At 40.1% G+C, this 21,346-nt stretch overlaps 1 protein-coding gene across 2 annotated transcripts in view; it reads right to left on the bottom strand.

The window, feature by feature from the left end:
- Positions 1-216: 216 nt before the first annotated feature.
- LOC138706062 (mucin-17-like) overlaps positions 217-21,346 on the bottom strand; it is a 286,190-nt gene continuing 265,060 nt past the window's right edge. For both annotated transcript variants that reach the window (XM_069834977.1, XM_069834976.1), the window contains exons 6-12: positions 20,342-20,569; positions 19,219-19,327; positions 18,981-19,139; positions 13,695-13,817; positions 11,199-11,427; positions 8,874-9,012; positions 217-6,091 (exon numbers count right to left, since the gene is read on the bottom strand). In XM_069834977.1, the coding sequence (XP_069691078.1) occupies positions 493-6,091; positions 8,874-9,012; positions 11,199-11,427; positions 13,695-13,817; positions 18,981-19,139; positions 19,219-19,327; positions 20,342-20,569 (6,586 nt within the window). In that variant the 3' untranslated portion in view covers positions 217-492. The remainder of the gene's footprint in view (positions 6,092-8,873; positions 9,013-11,198; positions 11,428-13,694; positions 13,818-18,980; positions 19,140-19,218; positions 19,328-20,341; positions 20,570-21,346) is intronic.

Here is a 21,346-nt window from a genome sequence, read left to right as displayed (position 1 = left end):
ATATTTAGGATTGGTATAGAAAATGGTTTATTAAAATGCTGGGTAAACTCCTTCTTGTAGATGGCTTGAAGAGTAAATTTATTGTACTTTAGAAAGTAATTAATACATTATGTATTACGTATTATGCTTGGAAAATAACTGAAAGTTACGGTGTACCTATTTTAAGTGCTAACAAATCAACATTAAACAGAGAACTCGAGTAATTTTCGTTTCTTTGGGATGGGGGGGGGGGACTGAATTCTCGTTGTGTTGGAGCTAATACAACGAATTTTTTTTTATCTTTCTGCCTGTTCGGGCATTCTGAACGATGGTTCAAAGATTCCAGCAATTCTAAACGCCTCGATACAGTCGTTGCGTTCAACTAATTTCAAATTTTATGCTAACGCGGTATGGTTAGGAAACTTTTATTGAAACCGTTTGCACATGACGATATTATTTTAATAATCTTCTTTGTATATTTAATTCATAAACTGACTGGTAAGGTGTCGTGACCTACACCAGAAGATTGTCGTCGACGCACGCTGGACCTTTAGATGGCCAGTTACATGCGCCCATGGAGGAGTCATAGGCGAGATGTACGGGACAATTGAATACATGAAGAGTATATCGTCCTTTCCATTGGTCCCAATGGCATGCATAGAACTTATTGCAGTACTTGGGATGTCTGAATAGACCCGCTCGTTGACAGTCCACGGATCCTTGCAAGGTTTCGTCTAAACCTCTCCAGCCTCCTGGTCCATAACGGTCGAAAGATCTGCCAGCGCCTATTCCTGCTCTGGCAGAAGCGTCGAGACCTACGGGAACTCCGGTTACTTCGATAGGAGTGGACACAGTGACTGGTCGTGTACGAGATCTCGTATCACCTGCAACGGGAATTGGTGAGCCGATCTCGAGAGGCACGATAGGAGTAGATACAACGGGTTGTGCACGGGACCTCACGCCTATAGGGAAAGGAGTTGAAGAACTCACTTCAACAAGGGGCACAACGGGAGTAGATGCTGCAATAGGTCTTACTCGAGATCGAACGTCTACAGGGATAAGAGCAGGAGAGCTAACCTCGATTAGAGGCACAGAAGTAGTAGATGCTACACCAGGTCTTGCTCGGGATCTCACTCCGATCGGAAAAGCAGTTGGGGAGCTCACCTCAACGAGTGGCACTGCAGGTGTGGACACAACAGGTCTTACTCGGGACCTTACGCCTTCTGAGGTTAGGACAGGTGAATTAATTTCAAGAGGTTGTCCTGAGGTGTACTGTAGTCTACCGCCAGGTCTAGGTGTTGTTACTAAAATTGATGGTGCGGGAGTGACGGATACCGGATTCAATCCAACTGCGTGAAGGAATGCATCGGTTCTGGGAGTTGATAAAGAAATTGGAGCCAAATTCACTGGTGTTGTTGAGGATATTCCTTCACCTAAAACTAGAGAAATGTCAGGAGAGCTGCCTGTTACTACAATATCTGATCCAGGAAGAGGAGCTGCCGGTACATGTTGAGGAGCTTTGTATGTTCCACTTCTTGGTGTTACATCGTCATAAAAAATCGGGCTCGATTTAGGACTGCCTCTTGAGTAACCGTCTGGTCTCTTTAGAGTGAGTGTATTGGATTTGCACGTGCACTGAGCGCCGAGTTTCGCGAGCAGAAGAGGGTTAACATCGCTCAAACGGGTGATAACGACTACCGGCGCTTCTTTAGATTTCGACTTGACACCTTCGTACCCTACTGTAACGGCATCATATCCAATACCTCCATCAGCATCTATATTTACATCGGTGTCGTACCTCACTTTTCCTCTGAGCCCTCCTACGGGTGTACTTGATGTGGTGCTAGAGAAACCTCTGGAGTATTCCAAAGTACTAGCCTTGAAATCTGTGGCAGGAGTCGAAGAGTAACCAGCACCTGTGCTGAATACTGTGCCAGGTGCTTCAGTAGTTGTTGAGAAGCCAACATTTCCACGCCCTCTGCTACTCTGCGAAATTCTGACCCTGCCACGTTCAGAGATATCGTCGGCTATTACACCACTAATGAAACCTTCTTTGTTATTGTTCAGTATACCGCCAAAATTTCCAGAATATTTATCCAGAAGTGCTTCGACGTTTTCTCTATCGTAGTTTACTCGCGTTCTCGTTGCTGGTATTCTTTCTGAAGTAGATCCACCAATACGAGACCGATATCCGCCAGCTAAAGCAGGAGTTACACTCGGAACTACGGGAGATACATATGCATTAGTTACTACAGGTACTGCAGTGGATATTCCAGTAACTTTCTGTGTGACACTCAAGAGAGGGTTTGGAGTTGATACAAGAATTTCAGGTACAGGGGTGGTCGAAACAAAACCGGAATAAGGTCTTCCTCTTCCTCTTCCTCTGATCCGGCCACTATCAAAACTGAACCCTGCAGGTGGAGGTGCATATGTTCCGGAACTGAAGTTTACTTGAGGAACTAATTGGTCTCTCAAAAGTGCTTCACCTTGGAAAGATGTACGTGCTCCAAAGTTTCCATCAATCCTCACAATTGGGACTTCTGGTGTTGAAACAATGACTTTCCCTGCATAACCTCTAGATAGCGGTACACTTGTCACTGCAACAGCTGGTGCAAATGTGGGTAGTGGATATTCGACCTGTAAATTAGAGCTGGTTGGTACAACTCGAAGTCTGGTTGCACCAGCTTTCCTCGTTACACCAGAACCAATTATTGTTGGTGCAATAGTTGATGATGGGATTTCCAAGCCTGCTGCAAGATTTTGAGTATTGTCGTAAATTGCGGGTTCAAGTCCACTTGCTAGAGAAGCGCCTCTGAAAGTAGCAGCGTTACCTGTTACGAAAGGAACTGACGGTTTTTGATACGAGTATCCAACTGGTTTTGTTTCTATGAAAGGAACTGCTGTTACAGCAGGTGCAGTGGATGGCCGAGAATAACCAACTGATGCAATGTTTGATTTCACAGCTGGTACGAGTGGTACAGCCGGCGTTGAGAATGAAGACACACGTGATTTTATCACAGGAACGGCGCTTCCTGTAAATATAGTTGTGGCTGGTGTTGAATATGAGAGTCTAGATTTCAGAATAGGTACTTCTGGAACTGGACTGCCAGTAGCAAGTATAGGTGCTGGTGTAGAGAAAGCATAACCTCCGACAGGTGCTACCGAAAGTGTACTGCCGGTGAAAACTGCAGGAGCTGGTGTAGTAGAGACAAATCCGCCAAATGAGCTAATTTTATTTACTGCAGGAGATACAGGAACAGATACACCAGTGACGAAAGGCGTGGCCGGTGTAGAATAAGAGTAGCCTCCTGAAGTAACGCGCGATTGGATTACATCACCAAATGTTGGAGCTTTCGATCTGGACAGCGGTGTAGAAATTCCAGCAGCTCCACCAGTAACAACGGATACTGCAGGGTTTGCGTCATACGTTAGCTGTACGCCAGCAACGGCTGGGGCAGGTGTAGTCAGAGTTTGGTATGTCTCTACAACGGCAGGAGCTGGGCGCAACCTCGTTCTTACTGATACGACAGGTGGTACTGGAGTTCCTTCTACGTAAGTTGCACGTGGAGCTGTCTCGACCAGAGGAACTTGTGATGGACTACTTTCGCCTATGAGAATACTTTGCTGAATTGCGGGAGGAGCAGGAGTTACAGTTGCTATAGTGGGTTGTGCCACTGCGATCCTTGCTGGACTCGGACGTCTGAATGTTTTTACTGCTACAGGGTTTTGTGGTGTTAGGGTTACAGCTGGAGCGACAGGTACTGATGCGATTTCAACAGGGAACTTTGCTAACGCTGGTCGTCTGAACGTAGCGATCGGTGCGACTGGGATTTTTGGAATATCAGCCACTGTCTGCTCATATGTCGTGACTGGAACAGCAGGAGCGACTACTGCTGCGGATTGAACAACAGGTACCTTTGCTACAGCTGGACGTCTGAACGTAGTGACTGGTGCAACTCGTACTTGTGGAGTTTCAACAACTGTTTGTTGATATGTGGTGATGGGTACTGAGGGAGCGACAGGTAGTGCTGTGGGTTGAACAACTGGGATTTGAGGAGTTTCAACCACTGTCTGTTGGTATGTTCTGACTGGAGCAGCTGGTGCGACAGGAACAGCTACGGGTTGAATAACTGGGACATTTGCTACATTTGGACGTTTAAACGTTGTGACCGGGGAAACTGGTACTTGTGGAGTTTCAACCACTGCACTTTGATATGTAGTAACTGGAACAGCAGGAGCGACAGGTACTGCTGCAGATTGAATAACAGGTACCTTTGCTAGAGCTGGACGTCTGACCGTATTGAACTGAGCAACTGGTACTTGTGGAGTTTCAATTATTGCCTGTTGATATGTGGTGATTGGTACGGCAGGAGCAACAGGTACTGCTGCTGATTGAACAGATATCTTTGCTACAGCTGGACGTCTGAACGTATTGAACTGAGCAACTGGTACTTGTGGAGTTTCAATTACTGTCTGTTGATATGTGGTGATTGGCACAGCAGGAGCAACAGGTACTGCTGCTGATTGAACAGGTATCTTTGCTACAGCTGGACGTCTGACCGTATTTAACTGAGCAACTGGTACTTGTGGAGTTTCAACCACTGTCTGTTGATATGTGGCGAATGGTACAGCAGGAGCTACTGGTACTGCTGCCGATTGAACAACAGGTGCCTTTCCTATACCAGGACGTCTGAACGTTGTTACCGGTACAACTGGTACTTGTGGAGTTTCAACCACTGTCTGTTGATATGTTGTGACGGGGACAGCAGGGGCGACAGGAACTGCTGCTGGTTGAACACTTGGGATTTGTGAAGTCTTAACCACTGTTGTGACAGGGACAGGTTGGGCAAACGACACGGCTGCGGGCTGTACTGGTACCTTAACTACTGATGGACGTCTGAATGTGGTGACAGGAACCGCTTGAGCAGCAGGTACTACCGCAGGCTGAACCGGTACTTGTGAGGTCGCGACATGTACATCAACATGTTGAGCAACTGAGAATTGTGGTGTATTTATCACTGTTCCGACAGGTACTGCTTGGGCAACTGGTACTGCTGAAACTTTACTTACAGTTTGTGTTTTCAAAGTACCTACTGACACGGCTGGAACTTTGGACGCAATCTGTACAGTGTGCACTGGTACGGAAGACACAACGCCGCCCGAGAAATACCCGCCCTCATTGCCATGAGCAATGCCTGAAGAATATAGCGTTCTGGCACCTGCATTGTTGGCATGGAAAGCTGCATTACCACCGTCGGTTACTACACCGACTGCCAGTCCATCGGAAGTGACAGAAGCGTCTCCAGCTCCAACACCATGGATGCCAACGGTTTCTCCTAGTATAACACCACCAGAATTCTCTATTCTACCACCAGATACGAGTGAATCTGGAAGAGATGCATATGAAGACACGCCTCTACCTTCGTTATGAAAGCCAGAGTTTCCGAAACGTTCACTACTGCTGCTACCTGCTATGTAGGAGTTCGCTACTTGTCCACCGAAGAATCCTCCTGATCCCTCCACAGTGGTTTCATATTTTATTTGGCCTCTAGCTGCTCCAGAGGCTGTAACGATATTTTCGTTTGTAAGAACAGAAGTATGACCTGCCGCAAAACCAGACCCATGTGCCACCGAAGTGGCTCCAGCGCCAGTCACATATCCTTGCTGGGCAGTGGCAACGTATCCACGTCTTGCGCCACTGCCGAACTCTACTGCTCCGAAGTAAGCTCCCGCGTAAACTCCAATATTTCCGCAGCCATTAACAAGCCAAGGCCACTGACAAAGGAGGTTCTGCTCGTCGAAAACCAATCCGAAGGGGCAGCGAAACTCATATGCAGTTAATGGCGTGACTCCATCACGAGAGTGATCCAGACAGGCGAAGAACCAGCGACAGTTCTCAGGATCGGCGTAGTATCCTTCCACGGCCGGACAGGCATATCGCGCCTTTGGTACCGGAGCGATCTCACTGGAGCCTTCGCAGGCGCCTTCGGGGAGAGAACCAGGCCACACACAAACCTCCCAGCGCTCATCAAAAGCCAGGCCATCAGGGCAATCGTACTCGAATACTGTGAAATCTGCCGAGTACTGGTTGAATTTGACGCACCGGTAAAACCTGTAATGAAAAAAGGGGTCAGCTTATTTAACCAATGGATGCAAGTTTAGGCACTAGATAGAGGCAGGTTGTTTGTGTAACTTTTCTAGATAGCTATATTCAGTTGTCTCATCTAAGTATTGAATTACGGTATTTGCAATGTCTTATGCTGTAGTCAGTTCTTGTAAATACCTATATTAGTACAGAACGCGAGAAATGAGTGACGTACATTCTACTGTACCTATTATGAAAAAAAAAAAAGAAAAAAGAAGGATCTGGAGTGAGGGAACAAAATATTTCATCACCTTGCTACTGGGTCCATGTGTAATAGCTAGAAATTTAGATCAATGATTAAGGTGTGATGTGTTCAAGTAATCCCTCCGCAGATCCAGTAGTTTACAGGGTTAATTTTTGTGTGTCCAAGTCTAGGGTAAAAGAAAGAAGGAGATGTATCGTCCTTACAAGCAAGCAGTGCGTGTGTTCAGGAAGGAATTGTTGAATGCAGGGTATTAAAATCATAGAATATAGCGAAAACGGTCTGGTCGTTCCAAAAGTATGAGATGTTCTTTCTTTTTCCCTTCGGTTTCAATAAGGAACTTACAATGGAAATTACTCACTATCTATAGTGACAGAAATTTAATTTCAAATGTCACTTGAAAAGGGACCAGAAAGCATCTTTGTAGAAACCAAATCAGCTGCAATTCATAGAAGAATATAGGACCGATTTTTGCCGACGGAATCTTACCTACTTTTCTACATTATACTCGTACGTACAAAGAAAAAGGAGAGCTCTATCTCTGCTGTATTTATAAGCCTCAGGCTAATTTTCAGCTTGAATTTATATAGGTAGATAGGGATAAAGATAGAGATAGAGGTAAAGATACGTAGGTACAGATACGGAATTAAAATTAGGAGCGAGTCTTGATGAGAGTCCACCTGTATGTAGGAAGCAATATTTTGTGCGAGATCGTGCGTATTTGCTTGGTTTCCGCACAAAACCAATCCTCGGAAAGTCTAAAATTCCACATTCAGTATTCCCAACCTAACACACATAACAATTTCCCTCTTCTTCCCGCTTAAGTGACATATTGATTTTACTGCTTTAGGCTTTTAACATATTATTTTTAGAGACGTTCAATATAGTAATAATTATAAATTGGAAACTTACCACTGCAATTTCACCTAAATTGCACTGTTAATTATTGTTTTTAAATATTTGCAAAAATTAAGTAAACTCTACAACTCCACTAAAGTTACTGCATTCGTGATGCAAGTAACGTTAAGGAAGCCGTGAAAAAATCAACAAGATTCCAGACTCATCATAGACTGGGGGAAAAAAAAGACAGACGTATATCACGGCCTGCTGGAGTATAGTAAACACAGAAAACATTTTAAAGCAACAATGTTGAAGATAGATATTTTTGTTTTGCAAATTAGCCGTCATTGACCAGAAACCAAGATGGAAATTTCATTGCAACTAATTAGAAATTCCTCTTTCAGGTATGTAATAAACGATCTTCGCACAAAATAATGTACGATACACGAGCGGTATGTTTTCTTTCAATTCTCGGAAATTAAAAAAGCTCAACTACGTTTCGCTTTTTCAAACTTTTCCTCGAACATGAAAACTTCAACATACCGCTCTTGTAACGCATATTACTATTACACGACGGTCCACAAGTAGCGTATATACAGGGGTTTTTGTTTATTGTACATGCACAGTGTGCTGTAATCTAAACTTGTACAATAAGGGAGCTCCAAATTTTATTTCCGTATCTCTACATAGATGGATGGATAGAAGGTAGGTAGATAGGTAGGTAGGTAGGTAGAAGGTAGATAAGTAGATAGATAGGCAGGCAGGCAGGTTGGTAGGTAACTAGATAGATAGATATTAGAGATAGAGGTACATATAGATATTATAGATAGGTATAGGTAAGTTGGTAGGTTTGCAGATGGTCCTTATAAAGGTTACTCTTGGTTTTGGAATTTGGGACCGTTGCCCACCCAGGGTCGTGATGCACTTGGGGGAGCTACGATAGGTAGCGAAATCCGGTTACGAAAGCCAGTTATAACGGCTGGGGGGGGGGGGATCATCGTGCTAACCACACGATACCTTCATTTTGGTTGTATGATCATCCACCTCTGCTTCAGCATGTGGACGTGAGGCCAGCAGCCGTCTGGGTGGTGTTGGTCCTTCATGGGCCGTCGTGCCTTGAATTATTATTATTATTACTATTACTATTATTATTATTATTATTATTATTATTATTATTATTATTATTATTATTATTATTATTATTATTATTAGAACTGATTCTATAGATTGTTCTTGGAAATAAAGGTAATCAAATTTTGTGGACCAAATTCCAGCCTTTTGGTATACAGGTGAACCTACAGTAACTTTACAACGTTTAATGTAGTATAATCTGTTCTTTATAATTCGGTTGTAGGCCTATATCATGTTTATCTCTAGGATGAACAATCACATTTTGTTACAGTCTGTGTGCAGTATCATTGCTGACCGCTTGGACTACTACTGCAATGGAATCTAAAGTGGTAACTTTCGTGGTCACATAAAATTCACAATTTCATAAAATGTATTGAAAATGTTAGATATTAAAGAATTTCCTCGACCTCCACATAACAGTATGTAACCACCGGTAGCTTGTAGAAGCAATGATGTTATAGAAGCGTGTTCAAGCGTAACACTGCACTGGCGTTCGGCGATGATTGTATAAAAGAAACAAGTCTAGGAAGGACGAACTTTGGTTCGAACCTCAGCTAGTAAACTGATTACACTCACCTGTTGCAGCCCAGGGGATGCCTGAAGTAGCCTTGGCGTGAGCACTCGAACTCTGTGCGGGCATCCTTTCTCACTACGTGAACCGCTCCCAAGTTGTCTACTACTCGTACGATGCGGTACGGAGAGAGCTGAATGTCTCCTGAGAAGTAAAGACATAGTGAGAAGTAATAGGATTCCTAGACGACAGCAGTCCTTGATTCTATTGGCATGGAATGTCAAATGAGCGGAAGATTATGTGAAACATTTATAAGATTTATAGAATTTTTTTTTTATTTTTTTCATTTGCTAAGGCAATTATTGAAACGTCTTATGCATCTGAGATGTTTTTGTTTCATATTGCAGAGAAAGGTAGCGTATTAATATGTCATCAATTCGTATTTAATACATAGAAGATTCCATTGATTTGGAAAAAGAATGAACTATTACATTTGGCATCGTAATTGGAGGACCATGGTATAAAAAGGGGTAGAATATGCAAGTTGATCATAATTGAAAGATATTTACATTATAAATTATCCAGAAGTATAAATATATTTTCTTTCACTTTGCTGTGTCATTTTATCTATGTAACACGAGTCACGGATAGTCTGTAACATAAGTCACATAAAAATATATATTCTGTTAATTCTGTAACTTATTTATTTTTGTTGTATGCATTATTGTCCTAAATCTATTTCCTTTCGTTATAAAAATATGTATGTTGGACAATATACAAACAGAACACATTCTGTGTCATAATGAAGGTGACATGGTTGAGAGGGAGATATTCTTGTAACGTGAGTCACAGACAGTGAAGTTATATTTTTAATACATAAGAAAGAAAAATACATATCAATTTTGATTTAACAATATTTACTGTTGCTATTTCCCAACGTATCAACTGTTATTTATTATATGTATTTATTGTTTATTGTCCATTAAATTCCCAACTCAAAAGAGTCAAACTGTAACATGAGTCACATGGAATGACCCAGTTTCAAGATCATCTCTTTAGCTTTCAATTTGTATTCTTTTGCTATTGACCATATTGGAATCATAATATGTTAGTATGCTTTTTAACCATTATGTTGTAAATAATTTTTTTCGTTGTTTTGTGATCTTTTTTTGATCCAAATATTCAATTAGCCTAAATGCCGCTATAACTGTCCTGCTCTGAGTGATTCTGTTTTGTATCTCTAAGCTATCTTTTCCAACTGTTCCGAAAATTATTTCCAAGTATTTTGTATAATTTCGAGGGAAAAATTGTTCCGGGGCCGGGTATCGAACCCGGAACCTTTGGTTAAACGTACCAACGCTCTACCAACTGAGCTACCCGGGAACTCTACCAGACACCGATCCAATTTTTCCTTCTATATCCACAGACCTCAAAGTGGGCTGACAACCGTCAAGCAACCAAACAATTGGATCGGTGTCTGGTAAGAGTTCCTAGGTAGCTCAGTTGGTAGAGCGTTGGTACGTTTAACCAAAGGTTCCGGGTTCGATACCCGGCTCCGGAACAATTTTTCCCTCGAAATTATTCAAATCAACTTTACAGGGAGTTATACCTGAAAGCTTGATTTGCAAGTATTTTGTAGGTCGTACATACTTTAATAGTTATATTGTTCTCTAGCTGCAGATGTTCTCCTTCATTTCAAATGCATAAATATTTGGTTTTCTCTTTGTTCATCTATAAGCACCAATTTTATTATACTCTTCAATCTTCGTAAAGTTTCCTCGTCATGTATTCTAAATATCCTTTGTACTATTAGTCTACTACTTGGTCATCCGCAAGTTGGATTGAGTTCTGTGATTAAGTTCAAAGCCAATTCTCTCACATTTTATCTTCCACTAATGCATATTCTGTGTACATTTTGAGTAATGTCGGTGATTTAGAGCAACCGTGCCTAGGATCTTCTTAAGCAGGTATTTCTTCTAATAAAGAAGTGAAATTGTTATATATTTATCTACTTTATTATCATGTAACTTATTTTAGTTTGTTCCATTGCTACTCATAATTTTGTTATCGGTACCGTAAGAATCCGATAGATTCTGATAAAATATTTAATAAAATGCAAGTTTATAGTTACCGAGTTAATTAGGCCTATGGGACGAGGGAATATGTTAGATTAGTAGGCCTACTGTTTATTTTATACTGTGTTCTTTACTGAAGCCAATAGCTGATGGTAGTGCGACTGAAAGAACATTCCGATCACACCTCGTATTTCTTTATAATGTTATTCACATTATTTAGAATAAATTAGAATGAACAGCGAGGCCCGCCCCGTACATACTGTGCAATTTGTGCCCACATCGAGCCCACGCGATACCAAGTTACCCGCTACTAACCTTGGAAGGTGATGAGGGTGGAGGTGCGTATGTCCTCCTGCAGCGTCTCTAGAACGGCGCCGCGGGACCGACGTGCCAGCGTCGTGAAGGCGTGGTGCAGGCGACGGAGCAGACGCGGTGGTCCTCCGCTTTCGGTACCATTCTCTTCTGCGCATGCGCCGGTCCAGTCCGCAGCGTCCACCGGGTACAGCGCCGCCCCCGCGAGATCACGAAGGATCACATACTTACTCTGCGCAGCATTCCCGTGTAATTAGTGGGGAAAGTTGTGTGTCGTTGCGTATTGTTCTAAATTGCTAATTACTGATTTTAGGCTTTCATCACATGACAAATTTTTTGCAGTTCTCAACTTCCGGGAACATGAAATGTAAGAATATTTTCTGTGCCGTAGTGAGATGTTAAAAGATTATCATGCGTTATTATTAAGAAGAATATAATTCTTCATAATTTTCATATAGTTAGGACTCACTATGTGTGTGAATATAGCAGTATAATATTGGTATGGCATGTCACATTTATGACTTTCTCAAAAATTGTGATGAGGCAATAATATACTCGTACAAATATGAAATTTAAAAGTCAAGTAATATTGTCTCATGGTTATTATTAAACTTCTATTTAAAATAAATATACCGAAAAAAATAAATAATGTAGTTTTTCTAGAAAAACTATCTATGAATACAATCGAATACTACATTTTATTACTTGCTAGACATCAGTTTCGATATTTAGGCCTATCTGCAATGTACAATTCCAGGAAAAGTTTTTTTAAGTTATAGTCTCGTAGTCATACAGTTTTTTAACATACAAAAATTACCGTACTGTATAATTGACATTCAATATTTATTTTTCTTCAGTGGCGAAGCTAAGGTGTAAATACTGGGTAGGCTGAAAAAATCTCCTTACCTTGTATCTTTTTATACAACAGATGTTTCTCGGCTTTTCTACCAAAATATTTTTTGTGACACAGACCCCACAAGATGATGACTACTCCTTTTCACCCCGCTAACAGAATACACGTGTAAGAATATATAATTTGTCTCAGAGCACCCTGTCAGCCAAGGATATTTCTTATACCACGAAAATACAAATTTCTAGTTTGACTTCCCGCATCCGCCATTGTAATATGTAAATGTGGGTCGATCTTCTATCTTTGTAAGCACATTTTGTTTCATACGTCCAACTAAAACGATTTTTCTTTTAATTCTGCAAATGACTTCAATATTCTCTCAGTATGAGTCATTTTACACAAAATGAATATGTAATACACATACTCATGCAATTCTGATTAAACTAACTCTTAACAAAGCAGCGCATTCAGAAAACACCAATATAGCGCGACGTTTTATTGTGACGGTAAGGCTATCCTCATTTCGTACGGAGATGCATCGAATCGATACCTCCGCCCCGGTTACCCCTCAATCTTGCGAGTCAAGGTCGTAACCATGCATTTAGAGGCTTCAGTCACAAGCCTCACACTGAGCTTGCGGATCCTGTAATGACTGCCAACAGCGAACTTAATATGTGGAAGGATCGGAGTTAAACCAAATGTTACGATACGTCGTTATTACGAACTTGTAGACCTAACGTTACTAGCTATAATAATTTTTTTTAGTAGACTAAGCTTCAAAGGCCCCTCTTAAGAACTTCGCCACTGCTTTTCTTTGTCTTTAATAAAAGTGCCTAGTAGACAAAATCTTTGTTTAAAGAGGTTCTCTGGTTCTTATTACATGTTATTTTGTATAACAATACTTGACTTACAGATTCAATAGTAGTCTATCAATTTTATTATTGGTTATTGTTATGATTATTTCAATTTCAAAATATTCTACATTTTTATATTAACACTGATATTTGATGACCAAGATTCCACGTCTGGTCAGTACATTTAATATATAGCTATATATTTTTTACAGAGTTTTCATAAATCATAAGCGTATTATTACCAGTATGAGTATCGTATTGATTGGAATTCAGAGTTCAAATTTTGGAGAGGGACATACTGATTTTGTGGAAGACACATGCGATGAAGGTGGCATGTTTTCTCAAAATAAATATATCTTGTTAGTTTCGCCTTCGATTTTTGTTATTATCCGCAAACTTAATCACGTCTGTGATTATCAACTGTACATATACAGTAAGGGAGCAAAGGCAGGTTTCAGTAGACATGGAAATAACCCGTAATGCTATTGATAGTTCTAGGGATAAATACGTTTTGTTAAAATTTTGTCACGTAAGACTAGTAGGCCCACGTTAGAATGCAAGTGGCAGTGTAAATTGTGTATTTTTCTCAGTATTTTGGAGTAAATTCATTAAAAACTACTCACACATATTTGTTGATTTTTATTTGAAATTTAATGGGTCAATATCGTCTGAGAGCTTATCTACAAACACACAGAGATTTGATCTTCGGGAGATAGGCCTACTGTAAAATTTGTGAAGTATATTTTATTTCGCCATCGGATGTAACTGAACTGCATGCCTGTTCCAGAACTATACCTTGATTCCGACGCTGATACTATCATCGAAGGCGATCCATGAGTCGTTCTTGAATGCGTAGGGCGCTGTGAGGTCCTCGTCTCGCTCGACGGTCCACCCGCCTGCCGACATGAGGCCGCACAGCTGCAAGAAAGATTTTTGATTGCTAGATGGTGCTGAGACATCGAACAGGTAGACGAAAATAATTCATAAAATAATTTATAGATTTGCTTGATCTTATGTTTAAAAACTTATTTAATAAAATTAAGTTAGAATTTAGAATAACTCTTCTCGGGTTCTCAGCCAGGTGAGTTGGAGATTAGCTTCCAAGCTTTCAACGGCTAGCTCTGCCATCTTCTTCAGGGACGAAGTCATACATAAGTTAGAATTTGTCATAAGGTTGTAATCCCTAGAATTTGTCATAAGGTTGTAATCCCAAGAGAATATTAAATTTGTTTCGTAATATTTTAAAGAATTTAACTTCTTTCCATTAGTTTTTTTCTTAAGTCTCAAAGAAAAGGGAACTTGTATGATTGAAGTAATCTTTGTGTTTTTACATGTCTGCTAATTATTCTGAAGCAGTACGTCAAATTTCTGTAACAAATCCTAGACAGACAATGCTATAATAAACACACCGAACGTCATTTTAACCACAAAAATGTGTATGAAAGCTAAAACGAATATGCCATAAAAGTCACTTCGAATGTTGTATTAATGGATGTAATCTGGCGAATATTCAGAGTTATTAAGTAGATAAAGCATTAGTTCCATTTAACGCGATTTCCTTATTGAAAGTACAAACGAGAAAACTGTCACATTTTATGTGTAACAGGAAGTTCAAGAAGTCTCCGTTAGATGCTTCACATGCCAAAGCGTATGCGTACTGCCATCTGTCAAGTGTTGCATAATCTGCTTTCAAGAATCAAATACAATCAAAATGTACTAAACAAAGAATTAAAAAATATAGGACGAGTCCATAACATGCTGTATGAGGGTAATATTAAAAAACAAATACGAGTAAAAGCATGGGATGAGTCCATATCATACGAAGGAAGGAAAGTCGTAGTCACGCAATCAATGGTATTTATGTCACCTTTTCTCCCTTCACGACATGTTATAGTGTTTATAGAGGCTCTTTTCAATATATGAAATTTGGCTAAGTGAAGCGTATTGTAACTCAAAGAGAATAAAATTATAATTACATAACAATAGTGAAATAATTGTATTAATCATAATTGTTTCAGTCTTTATTTTTACAACACTTTTATCTGACAGAATTAAGAGGTATATGATTGTAGATTTCTCAGAGACGGATTAGAGCAAGGTTTATTTTTAAAGTTACTCTTTTTCTTGCTTCCCAATATTATGATATTACTCGTAGTTCATGATATGTTTTAAGAACTTCACAGATTTATATGTGATATATATCCATTTATACTTCCTAATGACATAGGAGGCAGTTTTGTGTGGTTGTTATTTCAATTTTGTATAGATGTTTGCTTAATCATTCATGTCCAGTAATCGGCCTAAACATGGCTACAGCTGACTTATTTAGTTGAAAAATAAAATTGTGGGCGACCTCGAAATAGAATACCGTTGAATTGTACCAGAAAATCATTTTGACAACATTTTGCTTAGATAAATATGTTCCTACATCCACATAATCCTGTCTACTGTTTTGTCAGTATTTTGGACGAAACAAGCACTATTCTACTGAGAACTCAAATTTTGTTACTCTTGGTGACTGCAGCACTTAATTTTTGTATGCATATGGAAGGGTGAGACTCATCATGCCATGTTTGCAGTTTTTCTTGAGAAAGATAAATGCGGTAGCTTCCCGTTGCTTGCCACACACTACTCTCTCTTTCGCATCTTAAAAGATCCCAGGTGAGGAGCGTGTATTTGACTAATTAGGCCGTCCGGACTTCACCGAAATTCATCGCAAGGGTTAAATATCAGTTCTATCAGGTTTTTTGACCCGATCAGAGACTGGGAAATCCCAATTAGCCTTTGCCTCCTTTGCCCTTTACCTTTGGTGAACGAGAGAAGAGTTCGGTACAGAAGAATATATCAGATGATAGACGACATTAAGATATATGGATCATATTAGGAGACAAAGAGGAAAGCAGAAAATAGGAAAGATTGAAGAAAGCTGTGTTTGCAGTGAAAGACTTGCCCTTAGGCAGAACACTTAATGAATGAATGGAAGGGAGTTAAATCATGTTTTAGTGAAATGCCAGAATTTTGAGCATTTGCAACGGGTCGTAGATGTAGAACATCCAGCTACATAATATCAGCTCTATCATTATGGAAGAAAGGGAAAATGGCAACGTTACTTCGCTAATGATGGAGCCAATGTATAACTCCGAAACATTGGATCTGTCAACATTTATGTCATGGTACACATATCCAGAGTCTTTCACCACTCTGAATATCGCGAAAGTTTCAAATCATCCTTTCCTTAATGAAAATAATTTATATTGCTACTTCGGTCGCCTGGCTTGTAGGGAGATAACAGGTCGCAGAAAATTAATCAATCCATTTCCAACAAGAGAACTTGGGCAGATCACTATTTTAAAGTCTATCTTGAAAGCCGGAGCCACAACTATGGTGTAGAATTTTCGAGGAGACATTTATGCTCGTATCCGAATAATATTTTGCGGATAGAATTCTATCCATTAAGTTATGAGGGTCGTACTGGAAGTCATGAGTAACCCATTGTTATAAATCTTAACTTTTATTTTTTACACAAACCAGATACATCATCTTAATCTACAGACTTTTCTGTCATTTTTCAACATAGTCTCCAGTTCTTTGCACACATTTTTCCCGCCGTTCTGTAAATTTGAAAATTCCCTCGCCGTAGAAGTCAGTTTCATCTTTCCGAAGACACTGATGCACTGCTTTCCGGATGTCCTCCAGCGTCTCGTAGCATTGGCCTCATAGCTGATCCTTTACAGAACCGAAAAGATGGTAGTCGGAGGGTGCCAAGTCGGGACTGTAGGGAGATTCGATCAGTGTGAGGCCACGCGTTATCGTGTGCAGGATGATGATCTTTTCAGGGCGTTTCTCGCGTAATGCACGACGGAGCTTCAAAACTGACTGAATATAGCGGACAGCATTTACTGTATGGTCTGTCCAGGTTCAAGAAATTCAACCAAAATGCATCCAAGGACTCAACTCTTTCCTTGTTGCGTTCCGTGGAGGTAAGTTCGAGGGCGGCCGCTACGATGCTCATCTTGGATGCTCGTGTTCCCATCTTCGAAATGTTTCACCCATCTCCTAACACTGCTGGCGCCCATGCACACATCTCCGTATGCAGGCTGAAGTCTGACTGTGAGGTGAATTTCAGCAACAGATTTTTCTTCGTTAATAAGGAATTTAATGACAGCACGCCGTCAAAATAAACCATCGTTGTCGACCATTTTGCAAACATTGCCTGTGGTCACATGATAGAAGTTAATGACGTCACAATATGTCAATACATAGTCTGTAGATTATTATTATACTCGTATAATCGTTTTTGTTACATTGTTTAAATTGAAATTATAGCAATGTGTTCCTCATGGCTTTCAGTACGACCCTCTGTAGAAGAACTGGTCGTCGTCGCCGCCGTCATTATCATTATCATAAACGTAATCATAATTTCTAATAGCCTTATTTGATTCTGTTATAACTCCGTCTGTTTGGTGTCAACGGTTTGTCCATCGTTTTTGGGTCGCCTCGGATCACTTCTCTTATGTGTTATTTTTTAGTTGGTTATTTAATGACGCTGTATCAATTACTAAGTGTTATTTAGCGTCGATGAGATTGGTGATAGCAAGATGGTATTTGGCGAGATGAGGCCGAGGATTCGCCATAGATTACCTGGCATTCACCTTACGGTTGGAGAAAACCTCGGAAAAAACCTAACCAAGTAATCAGCCCGAGCGCAACTTCAGACCGGCAGGCAAGCGCCTTAACCGACTGAGCCACGCCGGTGGCTTCTTATGTGTTATATTAGGCTATATACAATTATAAATTTTGTGAATTTCAATTTTTTATTGTATTTTTTCATTTGGTTATTTAGCGAGGCTGTATCAACTGCTGATTTATCTAGCGTCGATGGAATTAGTGATAGCGAGGTAGTGTTTGTTGAGATGAGGCCGACGATTCGCCACAGATTACCTGACATTCCCCTTACGGTGTGGGAAAACCTCGGAAAAATCCACCCAAGTAATCAGCTCAAGCGGGAATCGAACCCACGCCCGAATGCAGCTCCGGATCAGCAGGCAAACGCGCTGCCGCCTGAAATACCCGGTGGCTAGTCATATACACTGTAACTGTACATTCTGGTATGCCATGTATTTTGTAGTCAATATTTGAGATTTTCTTTTGCTTTTACGATTTTATTGCACGAAATATAAAATATTTATTGTAATTCTGAAAAAAAAAATCAAGGAAATAAAAATTCTCAGCACTCATCATTATATCTAAAAAGTGGTTTTGGCAGACCGTTTGTCTGTGAACAGCGGTTCATTCTAAACTACTGCACGGGTCTTGTAACTTCGTATGATTGAATGACAAATTCTTCGAAATATCTGCGGACTCTTACGAAGACAATCAAAAGATAAGTGGCTAGTGTTCATCGAATAATCAATAGCACGAGTGCTAGTTCGTAGTTTATTTTCACACCACTGCAAAACCTCATCTTTAAAGAGTAATGTTGTTCTAAGAGTTCGATTGGCTTCAGAATCAATTTTTTTTACCTGAAACTGACAGTATCTCGAAGACGTTGATCTAACCTTGAAAAAACTCTATGATAGAGACTATGATGCTGAGGATGTTAATCCGCATAAATTCGCCGTGCCTCAATTAGCATTGCCGTACACTGCTCCATATGCCATATGCATGTCTGCTAATTCAACTTTTATAAACCAATGCATTTTAATTGATTTGAAATTTATAGGCAGATCTTGCATAATTTATTTTGTGACATATTATTACAACGAAAATAAATCAATTTCAATTGTTTCCATGGTAATGGAGATAGCTGAAAAACAATAATTAAAAACAGCGATGGACGATAATAGGTTAATACAGAGTTTTGTCTTTTACTGTATTATCTTCATATGAAAGTATTTCCGGACACTATTGAGAAAAAAAATGTTAAATTACATGCCCTCTGTCACATCTGAAAATTAGTAGTAGTTATTCTGAAACATCTAGTATAACAGTACATATTGAACTTTATGTATTAACGTAATTTCATACCAAGAGAAAATTTAATATGTTAAATTATTCGATCACAGTGCTATGCATTATTACCTCGGTCTGCGTGAGGGTGTCGGGTGCGGCCAAGACGGGGGAACGCGGCGTGTTGCGTTCGGCGTCCTGCAGAGTGAAGTGCGTCGCAACGGCTGGAATGCTGATGACCAACTTGTCCCGTGGCGCTCCCAGCCCGGTCAGCAAGTCCAGCAACGAATCCTGAACGAAATAAAAGTGATTACGTACTAGAAATTTGTAAATCCGGGAAACGAGAAACAGAGATAAGAAAGCCTGTTACCGTGTTGAGGAGGTCCGCTAGGCCCATGAGACGGCTGGGATGATAAGTGACGCCGCTCTCTGATAAGTCAGTTAGGTTATTTGTAGGCACCGTGAAGAAATCCGCATACCTGAAAGTATAGATGAAACGACATCATCATCATCATCATCATCATCATCATCGTCGTCGTCGTCGTCGTCGTCTCGTCATAGAGTAGACCTCGTCACTGTTTAGTTCCATAGAAACCACGTCTATTTCTTTCCTGGTCTACGTATACTTTTTTTCTTCATACTAATAAACGGAGAAATAAAGTAGTAAGGAAAACAAATTGATTCCCAGATTAAATTGTGAATATGTATTTGTAGGTCCCTTGACTATCTATATTCACAACAATAACTGTTTATGTTTATGTGGTATGCAGTATGTATTCTATAGTCACTATAGCTGAAGAAATAATTTAGCAGAATCCCGAACTCGATTTTGAAAATAAAGCGTCGTAAAATAACCTATTAAAATAAATACTAAAAAAAGAATGGAGGTATCGTGTGGTTAGCACGATGATCCCCCCAGCCGTTAAAGCTGGCTTTCGCAACCGGATTTCGCTACTTATCGTAGCTCCCAAGCGCATCACGATGCTGGGTGGGCACCAGTCCCATACACTGGCCGAAATTTCATGAGAAAATTTCTTCCCCGTGAGGACTCGAACCAGCGCGCATTTTGTAACGCGAGTCCTAGGCAGGATGCCTTAGACCACTACGCCACGGCGCGGGACATACTGTACTTTATTGCACTGAAATTATACAAATTTAATTTCTGAAAATGAATTTGTTTCCTAATTTTTTTAAATTCAATAAGTAAAAAATGAATTTGAGGCATACAATAAAATTGTGCTGAAAGCCATGAAATTTGGACACCGAATTTCAATGTTAATGTGCTGAAATTATTTACAATTAACATTTGCTAATAATAGACTGTTCTTCAGGTGTATTTACAATCTAGCAGAGATATAGGCCTAATATAATTAGAATTAATGTGTGCTGCCTTTATGATTATTTTATTACAAATGTATGTAAATGCTTCAAAACTTCCTAAGATCCAGAGAATTGATCCAAACACCCTCGTGCCGTGTGTATCAGTAACTTACTTTGACAGAGTCTTGAGGTCATATCTCTTGACGAGCACTTCTGGCTGCGTAGGCACATTGACCATGAGGAGTCGACTGGTAGGAGTTCGCTGTTCCAACGCCAGATAGCTCTGGCGCAGCATCTCCCTCTCGTAGCTGTCGGTGTCGGTGCGAGCGCTCCTGAGGATGGGTCTGTGGGGTACTCGGGGGCCTAATTCTGCTCTCCTCACGTCTCGCGATCCTAAGCGTCTGCAAAAAGAGTGAGGACTTGTCACTTGGTCAGAAGTAGGATAGATCGCTTACTGTTTGGCTATTAATAGTGCACAAACATGTTATGGAATAAGACCATTCACATAATTATGTTTATACGTAAACATGAATATGCCGACATAGCCGAAGGTCTTGTGTGTAAGCTTCCAATGCTGAAAATTTATTAACATCATGGAGATTAAAAAAGATGATGCTGTAATAGAAATGTCCCGGGTAATTCAGCTGCCATTGCCGCAGTGCATTGTCATACAAGTAACTTGATAGCAATTAAATAAATAAATTGTATCCAAAAGTCATTACCCATTATTGAACTTAGATTACATTTTTAATCCCCCCCCCCCTGGATTTGACTCTCATCTGACAATTGATTACTAATGTAAACACTAGGATGCATTACTATATAATTAATCAGCTGTCAATAAAGTATCATTTTACGATTCGATCTTTATTTTTTCATTTTTATGGCCACCCTGTATAATCTGAATATACTGCAAATAAACTACTTATAAACTGTAGGCCTATTAACTGTTAAAGTTATACAAGTAAAACAGTACAGTGGACTGAACAAATACATTCGTTTTTTTCTATCTCACACATTAATTTCAATAAGAGTACCATGTTTGTAGAGTGGATAGTAAGTAGGTACTGATCAAAGCACCGATTCCATCTCATTCTTAATCTTTGAACATGCAGGAAACCGACGACGATACGAAAGTTGTTCTTGATAAAGTTAAAGTTTTGTCCTCTCGACAGACT

The sequence above is a fragment of the Periplaneta americana genome, chromosome 9 (genome assembly GCF_040183065.1).
Source record: "Periplaneta americana isolate PAMFEO1 chromosome 9, P.americana_PAMFEO1_priV1, whole genome shotgun sequence".
NCBI classification, from domain to species: domain Eukaryota; kingdom Metazoa; phylum Arthropoda; class Insecta; order Blattodea; family Blattidae; genus Periplaneta; species Periplaneta americana.
The sequence above is the reverse complement of the archived record's forward strand: the minus strand, read 5'-3'. Positions and strand labels throughout refer to the sequence as shown.